The sequence below is a fragment of the Saccostrea cucullata genome, unplaced genomic scaffold (assembly GCF_032062105.1).
Source record: "Saccostrea cucullata isolate Sc308-1 unplaced genomic scaffold, CSIRO_AGI_Scuc_v1 ctg1973, whole genome shotgun sequence".
NCBI lineage: Eukaryota > Metazoa > Mollusca > Bivalvia > Ostreida > Ostreidae > Saccostrea > Saccostrea cuccullata.
Window position 1 is genome coordinate 30,441 of NW_026937468.1, and position 25,241 is coordinate 55,681.

The 25,241-nt window shown below is 35.4% G+C and overlaps 1 protein-coding gene and 1 pseudogene across 3 annotated transcripts; one reads left to right on the forward strand and one right to left on the reverse strand.

The window, feature by feature from the left end:
- The first annotated feature begins 8,385 nt into the window (after positions 1–8,385).
- On the forward strand, positions 8,386–15,520 carry LOC134248256 (uncharacterized). 3 transcript variants are annotated; one of them, XM_062730671.1, is made up of 3 exons: positions 8,386–8,628; positions 10,461–10,736; positions 12,993–15,520. In XM_062730671.1, exons 2-3 carry the CDS (start codon positions 10,469–10,471, stop codon positions 13,997–13,999), a joined length of 1,275 nt encoding a protein of 424 aa, XP_062586655.1. In that variant the 5' UTR covers positions 8,386–8,628; positions 10,461–10,468; the 3' UTR covers positions 14,000–15,520. The 3 variants fall into 3 exon arrangements, with proteins under 3 accessions (XP_062586655.1, XP_062586654.1, XP_062586653.1); XM_062730670.1 differs by lacking the exon at positions 8,386–8,628 and adding an exon at positions 8,912–9,646; XM_062730669.1 differs by lacking the exon at positions 8,386–8,628 and having other exon boundaries at positions 9,653–10,736.
- Positions 15,521–18,235: 2,715 nt separating this feature from the next.
- Positions 18,236–24,396, reverse strand: LOC134248258 (protein Wnt-11b-2-like; annotated as a pseudogene).
- Between the last annotated feature and the right edge of the window lie 845 nt (positions 24,397–25,241).

The window sequence follows — 25,241 nt, forward strand, 5'->3', positions numbered from 1 at the left end:
CTATTTTTATCCTCAACGCGCTAACCATTAAGCTATTGGGAGTACTGCTCTAAACATACTTGTGTATACTTTTGCAACAGTTCACCTGTCTAAGAATTATAAAAAGCATTCATAATTTCGCGCCAAACGCCACGAGTAAATATTCGCGCCTTTTCTTTGGACTGATCTATTAAATAGGTATGATAGCTTCAATTAAATTTTAAAAATAAAACATTCTTAGCGCCTTTATTTTCTTTCGACGTTAAGAAAGTATATGTAACACATTATACACATTACATATTGTATCTAGCCCAGTTACACTAAAGCAGTGAAACGGAAATTAAGTTTTAAGATTGACACTGAATTGTAACTTACTACTGTAATGTGTCGGACCTGAGCGGTCAGTAGGTCCGTGCTCGGATTACCGAGTTTTACTGGGGATTGATTGATTGATTGTTTATTGTTTAACGTCCCTCTTGAGAATTTTTCACTCATATGGAGACGTCACCGTATGCCGTTGAAGGGCTTCAAATTTAGACCTATACTCGGCACTCAGGGCCATTGAGCAGTGAGGGTTCTTTATCGTGCTAGCGCCTACCGTGACACGGGACCTACGTTTTTAAGGTCATATCCGAAAGACCCGTGACTTTCACTTCTGATGCCGAGCGCTTGGCGAAGGAACAGTCACTACCTATTTTTACGTCTTAGGTTTGACGCGGCGCCGGGAACGAGAATCGAACCCGGACCTCCCGATCACGAAGCGAACGCTCTACCACTAGGCTACCGTGAACGGCAGTTTTACTGGGGATATGATTGAATGCAATATTTACAGATAATAATATGACACCTGCCTGGTGTCTTTAAATCAAATGACCTAAGTGCTTTGAACACTAATATATCTTCAGTTAATACCGACACCTGCCTGGTGCCATATGACAATTGCCTCACCATACAACTGACTATATAAGTCAACAGCCACCTGCCTGGTGCCTCTTGATTTAGCCTTTAACACCTACCTGGTGTCTTACTGCTTTCCAAGTTGCCTATATAACTCTAGCCAAGTAGCTACAATATACTATACACAGTATTTAACTTTGTGAGAGCTTCTCTGTCCTAATGACAAACCAATAGCTAACGTCACACAACTATATTTTAACTAGTCACTGACTACAGCGACTTTGCACAATTCGATTTGATCGATACACTAACTGGTTTCTGTACAAAAGTGAAGACACAAGCCAATTCGCTGTACTGCCCCCTTGTACCTCAACCTAAACACTGATAATAGGTTATCAGATATCATATTGATAAAATACTACAGACTGCCTTTCTTTTGGCAACACTATTATTATTTTCTAACAGAACATCATTTATCAATATTACTTGTATAATTCTTTTGTCAATTGACCAATTAATTACAATATTTACATTGATTATGTATTATAATATAAACAAGTAACGGGAGGTAACTCCTCCAACCATTTCACTACTACGTGAGAGTCGAAGTAGTTTTATACATTTCATGTATCCTTATGTCAGAATCGTTTAATCAAACGCTCAGCTGCCTCCATAAACCCCTACTAGCGAAATGGCGGAGTTGACAGAGAGAGCCGCCATCTTGGCACCGCTTCAGATTTTCAAATGTTAATATCTAGAGTTCTGACAAATCAATATCCAAACAACTTATATAGTAAGCATCAATAGAAGGGTCTTTATTAGCATTCCAAAAATAAACAAAAAATATTCAAAAGCAAAAAAGTTAGAAAATACGATTTTTTTAATTTGTTTCTCCTAACGACAGGAAGTACCAACGACGAACGAAAGGTCGCGTCCTGGATAGTATATATCACAATCTATAATCCCTAAAAGTTTCATGTTGATATCTTTTACCGTTTTTGAGTTTAATCGTGGACAAAATGTCATTTTCATTTCAGGAAATGTCCCGTAACTTGGCACCAGATAGGAATTTTCAAAAAATCGCTCAGATAGATCAAGTTCATGTTACGACACATTTTTTCTGAAAATTTCACGTAATTCCATCCAGTAGTCTTCGAGAAATCGCGTGCACAAAATTAGGAAGTCAAAAAAATAATAAGAATAACTAGATACGATCTCGTTGCAAGCAACGAGAGGTCTTCCGTCCGTTTTAGGAAAAGAAACCCAGGTGAAATCGAGCTGAAAAGAGATTCAAAATTTTGGTCACAAGGAGGATTGAACCCATGTCGCCAACGTGAATGCGCTTTTTTTTTTACTTTTATATCCCCAACGTGCTAACCATTAAGCTATTGGGAGTACTGCTCTAAATATACTTGTGTATACCACGGTACTTTTGCAACAGTTCACCTGTCTAAGAATTATAAAAAGCATTCATAATTTTGCGCCAAACGCCACGAGTAAATATTCGCGCCTTTTCTTTGGACTGATCTATTAAATAGGTATGATAGCTTCAATTAAATTTTAAAAATAAAACATTCTTAGCGCCTCAATTTTATTTCGACGTTAAGAAAGTATATACGACACATTATACACATTACATATCGTATCTAGCTCAGTTACACTAAAGCAGTGAAACGGAAATTAAGTTTTAAGATTGGCACTCAATTGCAACGTACTACTGTAACGTGTCGGACCTGAGCGGTCAGTAGGTCCGTGCTCGGATTACCGAGTTTTACTGGGGATATGATTGAATGCAATATATACAGATAATAATATGACACCTGCCTGGTGTCTTTAAATCAAATGACCTAAGTGCTTTGTATAATTATGTATCTTCAGTAATACCGGCACCTGCCTGGTGCCAAATGATAATTGCCTCACTATACAACTGACAATATAAGTCAACATCTACCTGCCTGGTGCCTCTTGATTTAGCCTTTAACACCTGCCTGGTGTCTTACTGCTTACCAAGTTGCCTATATAACTCTAGCCAAGTGGCTACAATATACAGTATGATTTAACTTTGTAAGAGCTTCTCTGTCCTAATGACAAATCTATAGCTAACGTCACACAGCTACATTTTAACTAGTCACTGACTACGGTAACTTTGCACAATCCGATTTGATCGATAAACCAATTGTTTTCTGTACCAAAGTGAAGACACAAGCCAGTTGGCTCTACTGCCCCCTTGTACCTCAACTTATATGATCATAAGTTATCAGATATCATATTGATAAAATACAACAGACTGCCTTTCTTTTGGCAACACTATTATTTCCTAACAGAACATCATTTTTCAATAATACTTGTATAATTCTTTTGTCAATTGACCAATTAATAACAATATTTACATTGAATATCTATTATAATATAAACAGGTAATGGGAGGTAACTCCTCCAACCTTTTCACTACTACGTGAGAGTCGAAGTAGTTTTTTACATTTCATGTATCCTTATGTCAGAATCGTTTAATCAAACGCTCAGCTGCCTCCATTAACCCCTACTCGCGATATGGCGGAGTCTACGGCGACAGCCGCCATTTTGGACCCGCTTCAGATTTTTGAATGTTAATATCTAGACTTTGGATTTGTCAATATTCAAACAGATTATAAAGTAAGCATCATTGGAAAGTTCTCTATTACCCAAGCTTAAAATACTTCAAAAATATTGAAAGACAAAAAAGTTTAAAAAATCGACTTTTTAAATTCGCATCTTGTAACAACAGGAAGTACTGACGACGAACGAAAAGTGGCGTCCTGGATAGTAACTACGACGATCTATCATCCCTGAAAGTTTCATTTTGATATCTTTTACCGTTCTTGAGAAAATCCGTGGACAAAATGTCATTTTAAAATCAGGAAATGTCCCGTAACTTGGCACCGGAAGCGAATCTTCGAAAAATCTCTCAGATAAAATAACTTCAGATAACAACACATTGTTTCCGTAAATTTCATGAAAATCTATCCAGTAGTCTTTGAGAAATGGCGTGCACAAAATTAGATGGTCAGAAAAATAATAATAACTAGATACGATCTCGTTGCGAGCAACGAGAGGTCTTCCGTCCGTTTTAGGAAAAGAATCCCACGTAAAATCGAGCTAAAGAGAGATTCAAAATTTTGGTCACAAGGAGGATTGAAACCATGTCGCCAACGTGAATGCGCTTTTTTTTTACTTTTATATCCCCAACGCGTTAACCATTAAGCTATTGGGAGTACTGCTCTAAATATACTTGTGTATACCACGGTACTTTTGCAACAGTCTGTCTAAGAATTATAAAAAGCATTCATAATTTCTCGCCAAACGCAACGAGTAAATATTCGCGCCTTTTCTTTGGACTGATCTATTAGATAGGTATGATAGCATCAATTAAATTTTAAAAATAAAACATTCTTAGCGCCTCAATTTTATTTCGACGTTAAGAAAGTATATGTAACACATTATACACATTACATATCGTATCTAGCCCAGTTACACTAAAGCAGTGAAACGGAAATTAAGTTTTAAGATTGACATTCAATTGCAACGTACTACTGTAACGTGTCGGATCTGAGCGGTCAGTAGGTCCGTGCTCGGATTACCGAGTTTTACTAGGGATATGATTGAATGCAATATATACAGATAATAATATGACACCTGCCTGGTGTCTTTAAATCAAATCATAGGCGCTTGGTTACAGGATGGTGTATTTTGTGTATTATGTGTTTTTCTATATGTGTCTAAATACCCTCAGTAAAATAAAAATAAAAATTCGCCGAAATTAGCACGTTTTAAAAAATGTAATATTTTGAAAATCAGGGGGTACCTCGGTTCACACTAAAAATTCATCTATATCTACACTTTTCCTACCGGTGTCGGGTGAGATCTAGCTTCAAAAATGATTGAATGACAACTCCCTATCATCTGTTGACCTACATATGCCGTTTTAAACAAGCAGTGAACCGAAACGTCCTCGATTCTGCACCTGTTTATCGAAAGCAACGGAAGTGGTTATTTCGTCTATGTAAAATGTAGAGGCGTCCCGGAAATACATGGAAAATCTAGAGAGGTCAGAAATCGCGCCAAACTTGTTTTCTCTAGATTTTCCGTGTAATTCCGGGACACCTCTACATTTTTCATCGTTAGAAATCGGCACTTACGTTGCTTTCGATGTCTGTACATGGTAAAGAGGACGTTTTGTCTTTGCTGCATGTTTTATACGGCAAGTTCAAATTGGCAGATATTCAATCATTTTAGAAGCTAGATCTCGTCCGACACCGGTAGGGAAAATGTAGATATTGATTAAAATCAAGTGTGAACCGAGGTACCCCCTGATTTTCAAGATGGCGAGTGACGCTCCTTTTCTCTTTTTATACACAGTAAATATGACATTTTTTAAAACGTGCTAATTTCGGCGAATTTTTAGTTTGATTTTATTGAGGGTATTTAGGCACATATAGAAAAACACATAATACACAAAATACACCATCATGTAACCAAGCGCCTATGAATCAAATGACCTAAGTGCTTTGTATAATTATATATCTTCAGTTAATACCGTCACCTGCCTTGTGCCATCTGATAATTGCCTCACTATACTCGTAAAACTGACTATATAAGTCAACATCTATCTGCCTGGCGCCTCTTGATTTAGCCTTTAACACCTGCCTGGTGTATTACTGCTTACCAAGTTGCCTATAGCCAAATGGCTACAATATACATACACAGTATGATTTAACTTTGTAAGAGCTTCTCTGTCCTAATGACAATCCTATAGCTAATGTTACGCAACTATGTTTTAACTATTCACTAACTACAGCAACTTTACACAATCCGATTTGATCGTTACACCGATTGGATTCTGTACCAAAGTGAAGACACAAGCCAGCTGGCCGCACTGCCCCCTTGTACCTCAACTTAATCAATGATCATAAGTTATCAGATATCATATTGATAAAATACAACAGACTGCCTTTCTTTTGGCAACACTATTATTATTTTCTAACAGAACATCATTTATCAATAATACTTGTATAATTCTTTTGTCAGTTGACCAATAAATTACAATATTTTTATTGATTAGCTATTATAATATAAACAAGTAACGGGACGTAACTCCTCGAACCATTTCACTACTACGTGAAAGTCCAAGTAGTTTTTCACATTTCATGTATCCTTATGTCAGAATGGTTTAATCAAACGCTCAGCTGCCTCCATAAACCCCTACTCGCGAAATGGCGGAGTTGACAGAGACAGCCGCCATCTTGGGCCCGCTTCAGATTTTCAAATATTAATATCTAGAGTTCAGATTAACCAATATTCAAACAACTTATATAGTAAGCATCAACAGAAGGGTCACTATTTATATTCCAAAAATAAATAAAAAAATTTGGAAAACAAAAAAGTTAGAAAATACGCTTTTTTCAATTTGCATCTCCTAATGACAGGAAGTATTGACGACGAACGAAAGGTTGCGTCCTGGTTAGTATCTTTTACGATCTATAATCCCTGAAAGTTTCATCTTGATATCTTTTACCGTTCTTGAGATAATCCGAAGACAAAATGTCATTTTAAAATCAGGAAATGTCCCGTAACTTGGCACCGGAAGCGAATTTCCAAAAAATCTCTCGGATAAAATAACTTAAGATAATAACACATTGTTTCCATAAATTTCATGAAAATCCACCCAATAGTCTTCGAGAAATCGCGTGCACAATATTAGATGGGCGGAAAAATAATAATAATAATAAGAAACAGTAGAATCACTATAAGGTCTTCCGTGAAGACGGAAGACCTTAATAATAATAAGAAGAAGAAGAAGAAACAGTAGAATCACTATAAGGTCTTCCGTGAAGACGGAAGACCTTAATAAGAAACAGAAGAATCACTATAAGGTCTTCCGTGAAGACGGAAGACCTTAAAAATAAATGTAACAACAGTGATTGAAAAAGACCCAAAAACCGGCGTTAAGTGCAGTCATCCTTTCGAGATTGTGACTTAGATTTTGTATCATCGCATTATCACTTAGGTATTCTCTTTTCAAACGACCTCACTTGGTCAGCGTACATTGATTCTATTGTGGCCAATGCATATAAAACATTAGGTCTACTTAAAAAACTGCAATTCAGGGTCAGTGCGAAAACTTTATCTCTTTTATATACTACTTTTATAAGACCTCAGTTAGAATACGCAACTGAAGTTTGGTGTGGGTGTTCTAGTCAAGATTCCGAAAAATTAGAAAAATTACAACTTGCAGCGGCAAGAATAGTCACTGGTTTAACTTCATTAGCATCGCGAGATTCTCCCTATTTTGAAACTGGTTGGGAACCACTTGCTGTAAGACGAATGTCCAAATTAAGAACAACTATACATGTATAAAATATATTATAACATAGTACCCGAGTATCTGAAAGAAATATTTCAAAATATCCGATCACACGAATCAAATTACGTTATGTATTGTAGACACTCATGTTCTGTTATGGGGAGATAATTCGATCAGTATTTCTGAAAATATAATGAAAGTTTATATTTGAATGTGCAATTGTTTATCAAGAGATCTGGTCGTTTTTGAGCATTTTGATTCGTTCGTACATACTACATCAATTTAAATTCTGTACATGCATTACCTATGTTAAACAATCTTATTGACCTTTGGTTCCAGTGTAAATTAATTTTTTTGAACAATATTTTGTGTAATTAATTGTTATAAAGGGGAGGACGTTCTAAGTATTAAGTACTTGTGTCCAATCCTTTTGTTGTAACATCTTAACAATAAAATATGTTCAAACCAATGAGGGGGAAGAGGCGAAATACGAACTCCATGACCGGAATCTTCATTGTAGACTTTGAATAGTCAACATCCACTCCTCCTAACGAATGAAATAAAATAACCTTTACATTACATCACTATACAATAAATTCAAACTTTAACATACAAGAAAGACGCTGTTCTTTATAATGAAAAGAAATTCAGTAAAATTTAACATATCGATGAAGAAAAATATATGTATAAACTTATATAAAATTCAATTTGATATTTGCAGAGTAATTCCCTCATTTTTATGCTTCATTCGTACTTTTTTGGAAATATTTAATTGTGGTAGTTCTAATATAAACAATTGTTACCTGAAATCCCTTTTATATATCTTGCAGATAACCCCTTATTATATATATATTATCTGTAAATAATACCAAGTTTTAACCTTCTGTCATGATGATTAAAGATAGTAAGAACAGAGATATGAATTACACGTTATTAATGTCCCTGGTAAGAGTTTTCTATTAAAGTTTTAATACCTATTGGACAATTAGATATATTGAATTTAAACCATGATAACACTTATCATTTTTTTTAATCTGCTTTACAAACTAAAAAGTACATTTAATGAAAAAAAAATCAAAATAAAAGGTTTGTTTGAGTGATACAATGGACTCATAAAGTCAGAAGCATGATAATTTAAAATTTTATTTTCAACAATAATACTGATAAATCTTAATTTACAACATTAAATTAATTTATGTAAAACATCTGACATGGCAAGAAGAACAACTCCGATTTTTCTCTTCGCCAGTTTACATTCCTGTAATCTGATAATCTCTTATCAGCAACTGACCAGATTCAGCTAATTTTGCGCACGCCTTCATTCTTCCAGCGTGCATTGCTTTGTCAACATACATTCGCCAGTCATCTTGATTTGTTTTTGTTGTGAGCCATTCAATCACTTGTTATCGCAGGTACATAAGTCTACTCTGTTAGAAGAATTTCTAATTCAATTTATTGTTGGATTATCCTTTATATAGGTACATTGGTGAGATTCTTTGGATGCTAAAAATTTTGTGTATGCTTTACAATATTTGACGGATTTTGTGTTTGACTGGCGAAATACGTTAATACAATGCTATGGAGACCCTGTTTCATGCGCTCATCATCGTAATTACAACTTAGCAGGAGTAAATGGAATGTGGTGAACGTTAACGTATGTTGACTTGAATTTCTTTGTTCTGCTTCGCTCCAGTTTGCCGGTCTTGGAACCATGAATGACCTAGTGAACTTTGTGGCTATTTATATATTGCCCAGCATCCAAGATGCATTGCGGTAAACAGTCAAAATGGCGTCTGTTTTGATTGCTGGAAGTTCACATGTTAAACGATTTGAGCACTATGTAAATCAAAATCGAGAATTTCAGAACTTGAATTTAAATCCAAACACTTTTGTAACATTTTATGGTATAAGTGGAGGAAAGCTGACAAATAATTCCCACTTGCAGGCGTTAGAACAAAACTTAGGCACGTTTCTCCGGACTTTCTCATCTTACATTTAGGTGGTAACGATCTGGACACAACTTCGGCTGATGAAACATACGCTTATGAGTTATGTTTACGACTTTGTTGTATTGCGGAAACATTTGCCCGTCGTTTCAACATTAAAAAGACAATTGTTTGCCAACTGATGCCGAGATATCGGACACGGGTATTAGATATAAATAGTTATAATGAACTAGTAATTAAATTCAATAGAATACTGAAGAGAGAGCTGTTAGGAAAAAACTGTTTGCAGTACTGGAATATAAAAGGTGTTAAAAACAGCCAGCGTCCAGTATTTTGCGATGGAGTCCATCTGAACAACGAATGGGGCATGCGAATTTACTACAGAAACTTGCGTGGTGCAATTATCCAATGTTTAAAATAAGATTGGTAGCAGGGACATCTACATCGTATGGTCCGTCAACATAAGCAGCACATTTTCATTCAGGTTCACTTGCAACTAAGAAAGATAAGTCTGTTCAACATCTGCACGATCTCAAGCAAATTATGCATTATAATATGTAATGAGTAGTCTTATTTATACGGTTAGTGGACAATGGTTTACAATTATGAATGGTAATCAGTATGTCTGCGTTTTATTACTGCATATTGTATTTGAGATCTCAATTATATGAAATGTCATAAACATAGATATAGAATACGCTACTTAAACTGTGTACAGTACAAGTGGTAACATTTTATGTTGGTATCAGATACACTGTGAGCTGGCACAGTTGTAAACGTACATTCCCGAAAGTATGAGTTTGCACAGTGAGCTGGCACTAATGCATCTCATATATATGTTGATACACGTACGGTTTAGAATGTGCTATGGCACATACTTTATGAATTTGTATGTACGCACGTGTATTATGTTTCTATGTTCGGGCACTATGATAATGTACGATATGTTCTGATACAAATATGATTTGTGTGCAAACACTTTCAGTTACTCACTTGTGCATAGGCGTACATTAAGTAGTTATGATGTCTTCTTTTATTCAACGAATTCAATTGAGTATGAACGCTTTCAACTATGGCTATGATATGAGCATGATGAGCATAGACATGTATGTTGGACTCAATCATTTTTGTCAGGCATTTTTTTTAAAGCCATGTTTACACGAGCGCTTGGTACATCTTCATTGTGCCAGGGCAAGCGGATCTGTAATCAGGCGAAGATTCCTGACGGGAAGTTGGTTTGAGTTTACAACAAGCATGTGATTTGTATGATATCACTTAAGTTTCGTATTTTATTCAAGGTAGGAACATGCCACCTAAGAGAAAAAGGAGTCGGGTGACAAAAGCTGCGGAGCCAACCGAGTCTCAACCAAAACGCAGCGCACCGTCTAAAGACCTGGAAATCGTGGATACAATCCAAAACGCAATACAAGCAGCCATTCCTGGTATTACGAAGGCGGTAATGGATGAGATATCCAAACAAAAGACTAGTACTGACACCGCTATAATGCCAAGTCCTTCAGCGCCTGAGGGGGAAGCGGCCAATGACAGCGCTGTGGAGCCTACGGTTAATCTGGGTATTTCTAACACTTTCCTTGAAGCCCCAGAAAGTATTTCAAAGCCTCTAGCCTTAGGCATTGATTCTAAAATTAAATAAAAAATATGGGCAAACGAGTTCGTCGATTTTGGCACTTTATTAAAGCCAACTGAAAAACAAGTAAAATTTTCCATCGAAGAAGGTGATGATGGCTTAACATTTGTAAAGGAAAAATCCACCCCTCTTAAGATTGAATCCATTCCTCAATGGATGAAAGCTTTTCATATATTCGTTAGTATATTTTGCGAGAGGCACACAAATGATGCCACAAAATTGATGAAATATGCGTCTATTGTTCAAAAACTTGCTGACCAGTCTACTGCATCAGCAGCCATTCAGTATGACAAAACTTTTCGTCAATGGAGAGAAATATCTCCAACCAAACTTCCATGGGACCAATTAAACGCCGAATTGTACCAAGAGGCATTGGCATCCGGTATTCAGTCAAAGTTAAAGGGAGTAACACAAAAACCTACTTTTCGTCCCTTACAGGGTACCAAGGGGAGGGCAGGGAATAATAAACTCGTATGCTACAACTTTAATAATTCCGAACAGGGAATTTGTCATAGAAAAGATTGCAGATTCTCCCACACATGGCAACGCTTTGGTGGGGAACACAGTAGAAAAACTTGCCCATCAACCCCAAAACTCCCCAATGTAGCAAACAAAAATAAGCAAAAATCTATCCCCCAAATCGGATCATCAGAAAGTAAACAGTCAACCCTTAAACTTACAAAATAATCCTTTTGATATAGTAACTCCCGTGAATCCTCAACGGTTACAACATTGGCTATCAGATTACAATGTGAGTGACAAAAAATTTTTAGTTGATGGCTTTACAGAGGGTTTTAAAATTCCTTTTCAGGGTGTTCGTGAGCAGAGGTTTTGTAACAACTTAAAATTAGCTGATCAAAATTTATCTATCCTTCAAGAAAAAATAAATAATGAAGTACGTTGTGGTCGAGCAGCGGGACCTTTCAAAAATGCTCCATTCAACAATTTTCAGTGTTCACCATTAGGTTAAGTGCCCAAAAAACAAGAAGGGGAATTTAGAGTAATACATCATTTATCTTATCCCGAGGGACAATCTATAAATGATGGGATTCCGCAGGATATTTGCTCGGTTCAATATCAAACCATCGATGACGCGACTAATTTATTAAAACAACTTGGAAGGGGGATCTTGTTTGCAAAGACAGATATTGAAAATGCTTTTAAAATCATTCCAGTCCATCCATCAGATCGCGAATTGTTGGGTTTTAGAGTAGGAGGTGGGTTTTATTTCGACAAAACCTTACCAATGGGCCTAAGTTACTCCTGTAACTTATTTGAAAGATTTAGTTCTTCATTGCATTGGGTAATGGAATACCACTACCAATCAAGCTGTGTTCATGTTTTGGACGACTTTCTTTTTATGGGACCAGCCCATTCAAACAATTGTTTGAAATCTTTAGAGAACTTCCTTCAATTATGTAATGACATAGGTATCCCAATTAAGAACGAAAAAACAGTGTATCTCACAACGACAATAACATTTTTAGGTCTAGAAGTCGATTCACTAACTATGGAAGTTAGGTTGCCAAGGGATAAGCTTGATAAGCTAAGAGATGCAATAGATTCGTTTAAGCACAGAAAAAAAGTAAGTCTAAAAGAATTACAATCTTTGATTGGGTTACTTAACTTTGCTTGCGCGGCTGTCCGACCAGGTCGCACTTTCCTACGACGGCTAATCGACCTCACAAAAGGCTTAAAGCTACCCCATTTCAAACGGCGTTTGAACACAGAGGCTAGGGCTGATCTTGAAGCTTGGTCTGTTTTCATCAATAGTTTTAATGGTAGGTCATTGATATTAGATGATAGGTGGGAAACCTCTGAAACACTATGTATGTATACGGATGCAAGTGACCTAGGATTTGGGGGTACATTTAAAACAAAGTGGTTCTTCGGAGAATGGCCACAAGAGTGGGGCCAGTTTCACATTACAGTCAGAGAATTGCTTCCTATTGTGATAACTTTAGAACTATGGGCATCTGATTTACGGAACTCCTGTATTAATTTCTATTCAGATAACATTGCAGTGGTATACATCATTAACAAACAAACTTCAGCAGACCCAATAATTATGAAGTTAATGCGTCGTTTCATAGTAAATACATTAAAATACAATATTCTTTTCAAAGCAACACATATTCCAGGTGTACTTAATGTAGCTGCTGATCGCCTTTCTCGCTTGCAGGTCCGGGAATTTCAGGACCTATGTACAAATATGGACCCAGTGCCATCAGCAGTTCACCCAACAATGCTAACACTCTAAAAGATATAGCGACAGCCATTCTGAAGAATTCCCTCGCTCCTACATCAAGGGCAGCTTATGAAAAAACATTTGCTTTTTACGCTGACTTTATGTCAACCTACTTTCCTAATATCTCTTTACTGCCTCCTACTACTGAGCATTTGGCGCATTTTATAGCTTTTTGTTTTCAAAGTAACATCGCAGCATCAACCTTGAAAACTTACATTTCGGCTCTGAGTTATAATTTCAAAATTCAAGGTTTTGAAGATCCATCACAACAATTTGTAATTCGCAAAATGCTACAGGGATATCAAAAGTTAAAAACAGTAGGAAGTGACACAAGATTGCCCATAACAACGTCAATTCTGAAACAGCTTGTAACTTCTTTAGACAAGTTAGGCATTTCAGCCTATTTATGCAGTATGCTAAAGGCAATGTATTTGCTGGCTTTTCATGCTTTTTTAAGGGTTGGTGAAATAACAGTTTCGTCTTCTACGAACGTTAAAAACGTATTAAATCTGGTCAATGTAAAACTCGTTTCGGATAAACTAAATTCCAGTGAATCTCTTGAGATTACAATGGATAATTTCAAACATAGTGCAGGCAAACATATACCCACGTTGATTCTACAAAGAAACGAATCGGAAGAGCAATTTTGTCCTGTTCAGGCTATTCAGCTATTTCTTAAAGTTAGAGGCCAGTCACCAGGCCCTTTGTTTGCATATCCAAATGGTGATGGGTTACTAAGACAACATTTTACAAATTATTTGCAAATGTCTCTTAAATGGGCAGGGCTAAATACGAGTCATTATAAAGGCCACAGTTTTCGAATAGGAGCTGCGACATGCGCTGCAGCAATGGGAATTTCAGAGGAAAAAATCAAACGAATGGGAAGATGGCATTCCGACGCTTTTAAAAAGTACATAAGAATCCCTGTGCTTCATATTTAGATGAATTTGATCATGGGGTCATGAGTCTCTGATCAAATAGTATAAATTAGTATTTCACCCCTTTTATTTCTTCGCGAAAGCATAGGTGAGGGTCAGCAGGTTTTTGAACAGTAGTTTTCCTTTCGGTTAATCTGTATATATGTTGCCGTAGGTAATGACTTTCAGACTTTTGAAATTTAACATTGGGTCATGGGGACATGGGCCTCTGATTCCACAATTGCTAGTGAACTATGGATGAGAGTTTGTTGTCATTTGAAATTTGACACTGGGTCATGGGGACACGGGCCTCTGATTCCACAATTGCTAGTGAACTATGGGTGAGAGTTTGTTGTCATTTGAAATTTGACACTGGGTCATGGGGACACGGGCCTCTGATTCCACAATTGCTAGTGATCTATGGCTGAGAATGTGTTGTCACTTGAAATTAGACACTGGGTCATGGGGACATGGGCCTCTTGACTTCATAACGGGTAATGTAGCCTTGCATGAAAGCATTTTGTTACTTATTGCTGCATGAATGATATGAACAGTTTCTTCACGAGGACAAGGGCCTCTGACAATTCTTAAAAGGAAAATACTGACCATTACTTGTACATCATTTAAGCACTTTTGTATAACACAAATGTAATTCGTATTCTTTATGTGAATGTTAACATATCTCATATTCATTGAAGACAATAGTTTTGGGTGGGGTTTATTGTATTCATTGTTTCACCATGAACACAATAAGGTGGCGATTTTTTATGCCCCACCTATAATAATTGGCTTAACAAAATGTATTTGTTAATTTTATGCACATATTTTTTATGATTGTGTAATGTTTGTCAATTTGTTTAATTAGTATTTTTGCATGATTTGTCTCGTCATTTATTAGATCAAAATAAATGACAATTTTCAATTCAAACTCTCTTCATTTTGTTTTTACAATATCAAACGAAGCAAAACTATTGTCAGTGTATTTGCATAAAATCTTAATTTACAACATTAAATTAATTTATGTAAAACATCTGACATGGCAAGAAGAACAACTCCGATTTTTCTCTTCGCCGGTTTACATTCCTGTAATCTGATAATCTCTTATCAGCAACTGACCAGATTCAGCTAATTTTGCGCACGCCTTCATTCTTCCAGCGTGCATTGCTTTGTCAACATACATTCGCCAGTCATCTTGATTTGTTTTTCCCACCGTCCCACCCAAATGCTTTTTATTTTTATCTTCTTGCCATGTTTGATGAGAGAAATAAATTGAACGATTAAAATCAGTTTGTTCTTGGTATAGTAAAACTGTATGGGCGATTTTTTATGCCCCACCTATGATAATTGGCTTAACAAAATGTATTTGTTAATTTTATGCACAGGTTTTTTATGATTGTGTAATGTTTGTCAATTTGTTTAATTAGTATTTTTGCATGATTTGTCTCGTCATTTATTAGATCAAAATAAATGACAATTTTCAATTCAAACTCTCTTCATTTTGTTTTTACAATATCAAACGAAGCAAAACTATTGTCAGTGTATTTGCATAAAGTTATTTTTATCACTATGAGTTACCCTTCTTTGCATGGAACAGCTTAAATGAAAATTTGTTTAAGTGTTTTGTCCTTGTACACCTAGACAAAACGTGTTTGATTTATATTATGTGTTTATTGTAACGCTTGTGTAATCTAGCAAAAGGCGTTTAAGGTGTTTAGAAAAGTGGGAAAAATTGTTGAATAAAGGCTTGACCCAAAGGAAAATAACACCTGAAAGTGATAGGTACATGTAAATGTTATTTAACTACTCCTCCTTACGTATCCCCCACTGGTGTCTATGCAACGCATCTTGTGCATTTCAGCCATCGATTTTCAAAGTGGAGGGCCAACCAGGGAAAATTTTCTTTTACTCACCTGAAAATGTTGACAAGCAAAAAAAAGTTGGAAGGGGGTGGGGGGAGGGTAGAGGCCAACTTTCCAATGCCAACTTTTTATACTACATTTCCATCAACACAAAAAGTTGGGAGCGGGGGAGGCAACCAACCTTTCAATGAACGTTTCCTAAAGTATTAGTATGGTTGTGAAAAAAATGCGGGGGGCAGGCCCCTCTGTAACCCCCCCCCCCCCCGTTGCTGCGTGCCTGCATTTCTTACATGTACATTATTGAATGCTAAAGGAATTTGTGTATAAAACGAGAAACCATGATGATTAGGAGAAGACACTTAATGTAACTGGTTATGTATCAAAATGATGCAATTCCTCGTATTTTGTTCAACCTAAAAAGTATAAGCTTGTACAATTTTTTTTTATAAGTGATTACCTGATTTAATTCAAAGATGAGGTATTTGATTCCGATTCTTGTATCCATCATAACTATCGGTACAGGAACTTTTTTATGCGTCCGGATTGATAACTCTACATTGTTTTTGTCCTGTCTTTCTGTCTGTCTGTTTGTCCAGCCGTTTGTCTGTCTGCAAACTTCAACTTTCGCCTTAATCTTTGAACCATGAAAGATAGATATTTCATATTTGGAATGCATACTCAACGAATAAAGTTTTTTTTCAAATGACACAAAGGTCAATGTGACCTTGACTGTGACCTATATGCTAAAAATAGCTTTTTTTCCCTGCAAAACTTAACCTTCGCCGTAACGTTGAGCTAATAAAGAAAGAGACTTCACAGTTGGTATGCTTACTCTACTAATTAAGGTCTTTCTAATAATACCAAGGTCAATGACCTTGTGACCTTGACTGTTACCTATATGCTAAAAATAGCTTTTTTCGAACTTTGTTGAGGCCAGGTGCATAGTGCTTCGCAAACACATCTTGTTACATGTATATGCTTATCATTACACAGTCAACAGAAACTGTATCAGAAGATTAATTCATTGTGCGAATAATTCAGTTTTTTCGGGGAAAAAATCTTATTCATTCGTTGATCTCTTAAAAAAGAGGTTGTTTGGTTGCCCTCTCTTGGCCAACTGACTAAAAATTAGGCTGGTCCCCTGGCACGAAATTCACTTTACACTTGGTGAATTCCAATAAAAACAAACAACCACTGTAAAAATATAAGGACATTTATTTCATTTTATAAACTTCATTTTACTAGTCATTTTTGTTACAACAACAAGCAACATGATGTTGGATAAACTATAGAAGACCGGATGTAGAGTTTTAGATCATTTCATACTATTATAATAGGTACTTTACGGATTATTTTTGTAAAACTACTTTAATGTCTGGTTTTCATACCGATTGAAAGATATCTTAAATAAAAAAATAAAACGTATTCAAATAAGGCAGGATAAAATTAATTCTACTTTGAACCATAACCAAAGAAAAGAGAGGAAAATGTACAAACAATTCATTCTAATGAGTATTCCTTCATTTGCATGAATCTTAATGCTTTGATATTTGTTTATTATGTAAGAGTATCGGTCTTTGGTCATATTTCGTAAATCTGTCAGTTAGAAATATAATTTAACTCATTCCAAAATACACTTCATAGAGAGCCAATATAATGTAGAACGCATAAAGATTCTAGTTGTTGAAAGTAAAGGCAAAGCAGAGTTACAGATATTTTAAATGCTAATGCATTTTGTTTAATGATTTCAATTTCTTGAAAACTACAGATGCAGTACTTAGGCGCGCTAATGGCTAATGACATAAAATTAAGTTTTCATAGAGAAGGATATGGAGATAATGAACGGTATTCAATCTCAAAGTTCGTGAAACAAAAACAAAATAAGAGCAGAGCAAACGCGGACCTAGAAAACATCGGAGGTGGGAGAGCAGGTGCCATGGAGGAGTGAGCATCCTCTGCCGACCGGTCACACCCGGTACTAGGTAATATCCAGGTGATAAGTTAGAAAGAAGAAAAACCAAAAAATATAATTATATATTAATCATTTAGGAAGAAATATAATAATGTTATATTAATAATACAACATGACATTCTAAAAATAAAAATCATTTAAAATACGTTTACAACATATACATGTATTGTACATATACGACCATGTATCTACATACATTGTAAAAATTTATGTAAATTGATGATTTCCAATGAAAATAACTTCATTAACAAATAACTGTACACTGTACATGCTCATATGACATTGTAAAGAATATAAATATAACAATATATTTACAATACCATCTCAACAAAAAATAATTATAACAATTGCCTTCCTATACAAGAGATAATTCTGATAAAATTATATACAAACATTGGATTTCACTTAAATTATAACATCTAGGTAAATAGTCTGTGCGCTTGAACTTTGCAGATAAATTAACCAGCTAAAAATAAGTGTTCATCAGCAAGACTAAGATCGAGTTAATGATATAGGTTCGAGTTCACTAGCTAAGGGCTCGAGATCACGAGTTATAGGTTCGAGTGCACTGGTTAGCGGCTCGAGTTCACGAGTTATAGGTTCGAGTTCACTGGTTAGCGGCTCGAGTTCACGAGTTATAGGTTCGAGTTCACTGGCTAGGGCCTCGAGTTCAGACTTAAATTATAGACTTTAGTTAGCCAGCTGGGGACTTAAGTTCAGACAGGTCGACTAAACTAATTTCAACTGAAGTTAAAACCTACAGACTCAAGTTTAAAAAATCGTGGAGTCGAGTAGTTAATACTTGAGTTCTATAGTATAACAATGATAGTGCGTTCCACACAGTTATTGTTCTAGGCACAGTTCTTTACCTGTAGAACTCGAGTCATTCTAGCTCTTTATGCTCGACTTAATTTACCGCAGGATTGGGTTCAAACACCTACCATTCGAGGTAGATGCAATCTCACCGGCTAAAAATGGAGTTTTTTGTCTCTAAGCTCACATTAACGACTCCAAGTTCAAGTTAAACGTTCTCCCTGTGAGCAAAAGTCATTCACTAAGTTTGTTTCTTTTTAACTCTACAACTTTAGAAGAGCATTTGGGTGAAAAACTACCTTGAATATCAGCGCACATCTCTGTCACATCCCGTAGAAGAGTTCCATTTAAATTGAGTACAACTATCGACAAACGTTTAAATGAAGCGTCTTTTCGCATGTTTTACACTTGACGTAACAACACCAGTAATATTTACATTCACAGCGTTCAACTATTGTTTTGGTGAAGCTTCGGTAGCCCCGCCCACAACACATTGCGTCACATCCGCCCCAACCGGAACTGTCAGTCCTACAAAACCTACAACAAAAGGATAAAATTAAAAATCAAACAATTATACATGTATGTCTTTTTTGAATTTCTTACCACTTATTTGTAACTTCCTGGTTTCTTTTAAGGATGTATACACTTAATTTAATTAAAAGTAAAATATTTTAGTTTTTTGTTTAAAGGGGAATAAACGTTGCAGCTAATGCAGGAATGGAACATAACCCGTGTTATAGTTTCAGTGATTAATTCCCGTACTAACGCTCAGAGAAAGAGCTCTTAGTGTTTTTAGCAATTATATCTGTACAAATAATTATCTAATATAAGATAAAGTACCTAACTCAAACATTGTATTTATCGGTACACGCCTTGCACGTTTAATTGATGGAATAGCCACTGCTATGAAATTTTAGCAGGTGATTTGGTTATTGGTGTTTACCGACTGATAAACGACAGTTGGTTTTTCTTGAGAAATAGAGGAGAAAAAAAATATTCACTCCATGTAAATATCCATGTTTAATTAAGCGAAAGTCTCTACGTGACTTTACTTCATGTCACTTATGAGAAGTTTTTATTTTTCGCGTATTTGATGAATATGACGCGTGAGATTCATTTGATAGAAGAAAACATTTACTTTTATAATTAATCAATACACTGCATTCTAATATTTATATAGCTACCCTTGATGCCTGCTTCGTAGATGACCCTTCCTATATTACACGTATATATTCCATCTAGTACGAAAAACAGTTCAGAAGTTATCTCTCTTTGATTACATTCTCTCTACATGTAATACAAGACCAGAATCAGTCTAAACTTTAAATATGAGTAGACTTATTTTATTTTTCCTTCACGCTTGCTAACACCCTAATCAGAGTCCGTATGATTAATACATCACAACCGTATAGATTTACGAGGGGAAATTTTTATCACTTTAAAAAGAACGCGAGGGCTTCTCTGATGGTATCGCTGAGAATATTGTGAGCATGAACTCGGCTCTCTAGGGGCAAAGAGGTCATAAAGGTCGCTTCTGAGAACCGAATTCTCTAGAATAAGAAGATAAGAAAGGTCTCTTTATTCTTATTGTCAATTGTAATCATCATTAAATGTGTTTTAGACACAAAAGATTCGTCCAACTCTGGACAGAAGGCAAATTCAATTATTAGCCATCAGCGGAAGAGCAGTGCATTTATATGAAACAGAAACTGAGCATCAGCGAACCAGCAAATTACTAAAAACAAGACACACCGCATAATATCATGCATATCAAGAAAAGATCAAACATCATGTTTTTGTTAAATATATATGCATAAATTTCTTTTTCGTAACTCGATGCAAAAAATATAGAACTTATAAATAAAGTCAAATTGTATTGATTTTGTAAGATTTTTATAAACTATTATTTATTTTATTATCATTACTTACCTCTCTTGAGTTCCGGCTGACCCCGTTTTAGGATCCGGACTGCAATAGTCTGGATACTAGTAAAATAAATCAGAGTTTTTTGGGAAAACACTCTGTACATTAGGTTAGGGGGAAAATATCCGCTTTTTTTTGGTTTTTTCCCCCCGCATTTCCCCCGCATTGGCGTTATAAATTTTTTAAGGGGGCCCCATCACAGAGAAATCCGGAATTTACCTCCAACATGTCTTTATGGAGCAGGAACCGGAAACTCCGTGACATTTACACGCTGTGGTCATACTCTGGGCTACAATTTTTTAAAACAATAGTAATTAACATAAAAACATCTTCAAAAAAGACAAACTACCTATAACATATATTTTAAAAGGGAATTTTTGAAAATTTTTTTTTCAAAAATTATAAAATCACTGACAGGTAAATTACATGTACTGGAATTTGCAAACTGAAAACTGAAAGCCAGATTCATATTCTTTCATGTTTACTTGATCCGAAAAGTTATTTATTTGGGGGAAGGTTAAAAGTAATTACATCATTCAGTAACCAATTTATACGACTATAAAACACCTTAATTAGCTCAGAAATATAGTTATTCATAAATGTTATCCGAAATATAAGATTGCAAGGATTTTTCATTTAATATTAGGTCAGAATTTACAAGATTACAAATTCGTGCTTCTAATTTTTCTGGTTACAGACTATTTAGGACCTGTACAAGATTCATTACGTCATTTCCAATGACGTTACGTAAGTTTGTTAAATAATGATAAAAATATAAAAAAAATCCAAGCGTCCAGCGGCGTTATTATGACTATTCTTTTTTGATTTTTTGGAGTTTCTAATTTTGCCTTTCTTCATCAGTTCTGCATCAGTGAACTGTTGGCCAAAAGGGAGTCCTATTTCAGATCGTCCCCGCAACCCCCCCACTTAAATTCCTCTTGGGGTGGGTGGTTGGGGGAGTTTTCCACAACTACATTTAGTGGTCACTCCCACACTACATGCACGTGCAATGGAATGCACGAGAGAGGCCGAGGCTATAGCGTATACATAAGCTTGCTCTCTGGTTCCGGGAAAATATGTTGAGATGGTATTAATTTATATTCAGAAAAATTTTAGCATAGTAGTATGCTGTATTTCATATTACTGTCATTATAATTAATCATAGTGATAAAGATTTATTTAAAGTTTAATCAAGTTCAGATCTTTCCCAAATCATTTCTCATTCATTTGAGATAATACCCTCAAATAATGTTAAAGACAGAACACCGAAGGACAATAATTATGTAAGAATTTTTTTGGCAAATTATGCCTGGTTTCGCGCCAATAATGTGCTTCCTCTTTGCCGCCTCTCAATCAGACATTGCTTTATGAATCTCTGATTCTAGAAAATGACAAATAAACGAGGGGAATAAGCAAAAGGGGGTTTTAAAAAATAATAAAAGGGCCCATGTTCCGTTTTTTTTACAGTTAACAAACTACCCACCCAACACCGGGGAAGTAACTTTTCCTAACAAAAAATAAAATTTTACCGGGGGTTTTCTCCGGTTTGGTAACAGAATAAATCAGAGAGATGATACCGCGTTATTTTTACATTGGTAGATTTATATGTCCTGTCTTTCACAATTTATATAATTTTCTGCTTCAATGTTTGAAAGGAATAAAATCCTCATAAACGACTTCCTTGAGAATACCGTTTGTTTCACATCATAATTAGAAAATGGCACAAAGGATAAAAAGGTCATTTAAAATAACTTTAGGGGTCTATAAAGGTCGTTGAAAAAATAATTAACAGAATAGCGACCTGTCACTTTCCATCTATATAGAAAAAAAATTACATCAAATTTGAAATTTTGAGATAATAAACGCATTTTAAGTTTTAAGCATTTCTAGTTTTCTTGTTTTGTTGACTTTGATTGCTAAGTTGACCCTTTCTTCGTTTAAACTTGGCTTTCTGTTATTATTTTTTCAAAACAAAAGAATATATAAACTCCTTAATCTAAATAGATGATAATCTATAGACGTGAACTTTTATGTTATACCTGAGCCTTCTCAAAGTAACTGTACTCTTTTATTAACATATCTGATTGATAAATAATTGCAATGTTATAGCATGTACATGTACCTTCTCTCTCTCTCTCTCTCTCACTAACTTTGACAGAAAATAAATTACTGAATTTCAGAACAGTGGTACTTGTACATGTATAATGACAATATTTCTTCGTTATGTAAGATGTTTCGCACCCTTATTCTCTAAACGAGACGGAACCCAGCACCAGCTCTTTTATACACTCTTAATTTATTTACGATTTATTTTTGTCAAAGATGCAGGAAATATTCTATTTCTGGCTGCCAGATTTATAAGGCAGATAGTTTTTAATGCTTCATAAACCACTGTAAATGAAGGGTATACAGTTTATAGCATTTCGTCACGTTCTCATCCAAGGTGTGATGGGCAAGGCCAGATCTTTTATTGACTACATGTGTTCTTTAAAAGAAATTTTTGGACTTAATTAAATTTTCAGTAAAGGGATACCATTCTATTAAGAGAGATTACCACCGTGTCAATAACAGAATACCTGTGTATTGTTGATAGTAGATACAGACAAGCGGTCTATAATAAAATCTAACACATCATTATTTCATGAATTCTCAAAATAGTTTTCTACATGTTTTCTATCTGCATTCATTTTACTATATTTGTGTAAACATGAAGTCATTTTGAGTTAATGAATTATTTTGAAAGTTGAGTCAAGTTGAGTTATATATTAGATATATGGTTCAGTTAGCAATTTTAATATTTTTAAAGAAGTTTAAAACAATTACGATGATAATTCTTTGATGCATCTCGAAATGGTCCTCTATCTTTAACAAGAACGTGTGCAGAGCGGTAATTTTGTAATTGTAAACTGAAAAGGACGAAGAATTTACCTCTGGTGAGATCACGTGATAATTTTGGCGCCCTACGAACAGACGAACAGTTCCATCTTCTGTCTGGCAAACTGCCCTTGACAAGTATCCATGGCAACATAAGCTGCGTGCGCAACTGTTCCCATTAAGTCCAGATTTTGTTTACACTGTTTGCTCTGCTTGCCGATAAGTCCCAGAGATTTCGAACAATTTTTATCGTCAGTCCAAGATTTCTGCTTACTTTGATAAAGAGTTCTGAAAAAATTAAAAGAATTGGATTTTTTAAATATTCAAATGATTAATAACTGTTATCGTTTATTTTAATACGTATATACTTGCACAGCGAATCTTTTTTTTTTCTTCACACCGACTGTAGTCTCGCATCCAAAAAATATACATGTAGTACTAGTTAGCATTTATATCTAAACAATTTCTCCCTCTGAAGGGAAAGCAATATTGTTTTAATTTGAATAAAGTATTATTTTTAGCATAATCTTTTATAGTATATTTGATGAAAAAGAGAGGATAGACTCTAATTAGTATCTATATGCGTATTGTGTATGGAGTTATGATAGTCATATAAGAATCATTTAAACAAAATTTTATGCTGAATTCTTCCAAGGTTTGAGGGAAAGAAAATTCCCGTTCAATTAAATACTAGTATTTATTTATTTGCATTGTGCAAAAGTCGATATGCCCCCGACTGTTCCGGGTCACACTCGATTTGTCACCTCGCTGTAAGGGTAAGTTCGACTGATCCCGGACCCAGATCTCGGAGGGCGAATTAACATCTGCTCGTTGGATTAAGACATGAATCCGCTGCGTAAAAGGCGGGAGATTACTGAGGGTGCATTAATGTATGTCAGGGGATTAGGACCCGACTTTTTTATGAACTCGATCAGCCCTGTCATTGCATACAAAATCCCTGTGTCAATACGACACGACATTATACAATCACCGACACTGCTTCGGTGTCAAATCAAAGCATTACCTTGACGCGGTGTGCTGGGAAAGTCGTCAGGGAATTTAACTTAATCCAAGAAAACATGAAATGTTGCAAAGTTTTAAGTCCATCGACGGTAGAACACAGAGAAAGGTGAAAGAAGGTGACGGGAAATATGTAAAGATGTTTTTTTATAAGAGTGAACTATGCCCAGGTCTTGATTTATCTACAGGTGCAGGTCTTCTAGTGAATACAATATCGTTGAAGGAACAAAAATCATTAAAGTCCTAAACATAAAAAATTCCAAAGAGACCGTCTTCCCAAAAAAATATTGGAGAAAGGTGCGCTATACACCTTAAAGAGATTATATGTTACACTATACGTTCATCAGTCGCTTCCAGTGTTCAAATAGCTAAGGAAAATAAAGACACTTTCTATAATGTACACCTCATGTCTTTATTTTATCATGAGAGCCTCGGGTCATCTAGCTCACCTGAGTCAGATCATCTGATTTCAAGCATGATATATTATATTGCAAGCCTGAACTCAGCGAAGGTCCCTGTTTTCAACATTTTGAACCAGCAGCAAACATATACATGTATACTGATACACATAGGTACACACAAGTAATCTTTGTGTATTAAATCTGGATGATGCTTTTATTTTTAAGTAGAAGTATGGCACTGTGATGAACACATCCCAATTCATGTGAAGTATAAAAAACCCCTAGCTCCAATTGCTCAAAAGTTATCCAAGGTATTGTATTTTTTGGGAAAAAGTGGGTCAAACTCCAAGGTCAAGAGGTCAAATTTGGTGATACCCAAAGAAAAGGCTTGTCACAAGGAATAC

Excerpts from the sequence above, each read along its gene's own strand:
- LOC134248256 (XM_062730671.1), top strand. The coding sequence starts at position 10,469 with ATGCCACCTAAGAGAAAAAGGAGTCGGGTGACAAAAGCTGCGGAGCCA. Across the intron at positions 10,737-12,992 it reads GGAGCCTACGGTTAATCTGG|GTCCGGGAATTTCAGGACCT; the intron begins GTATTTCTAACA and ends TCTCGCTTGCAG.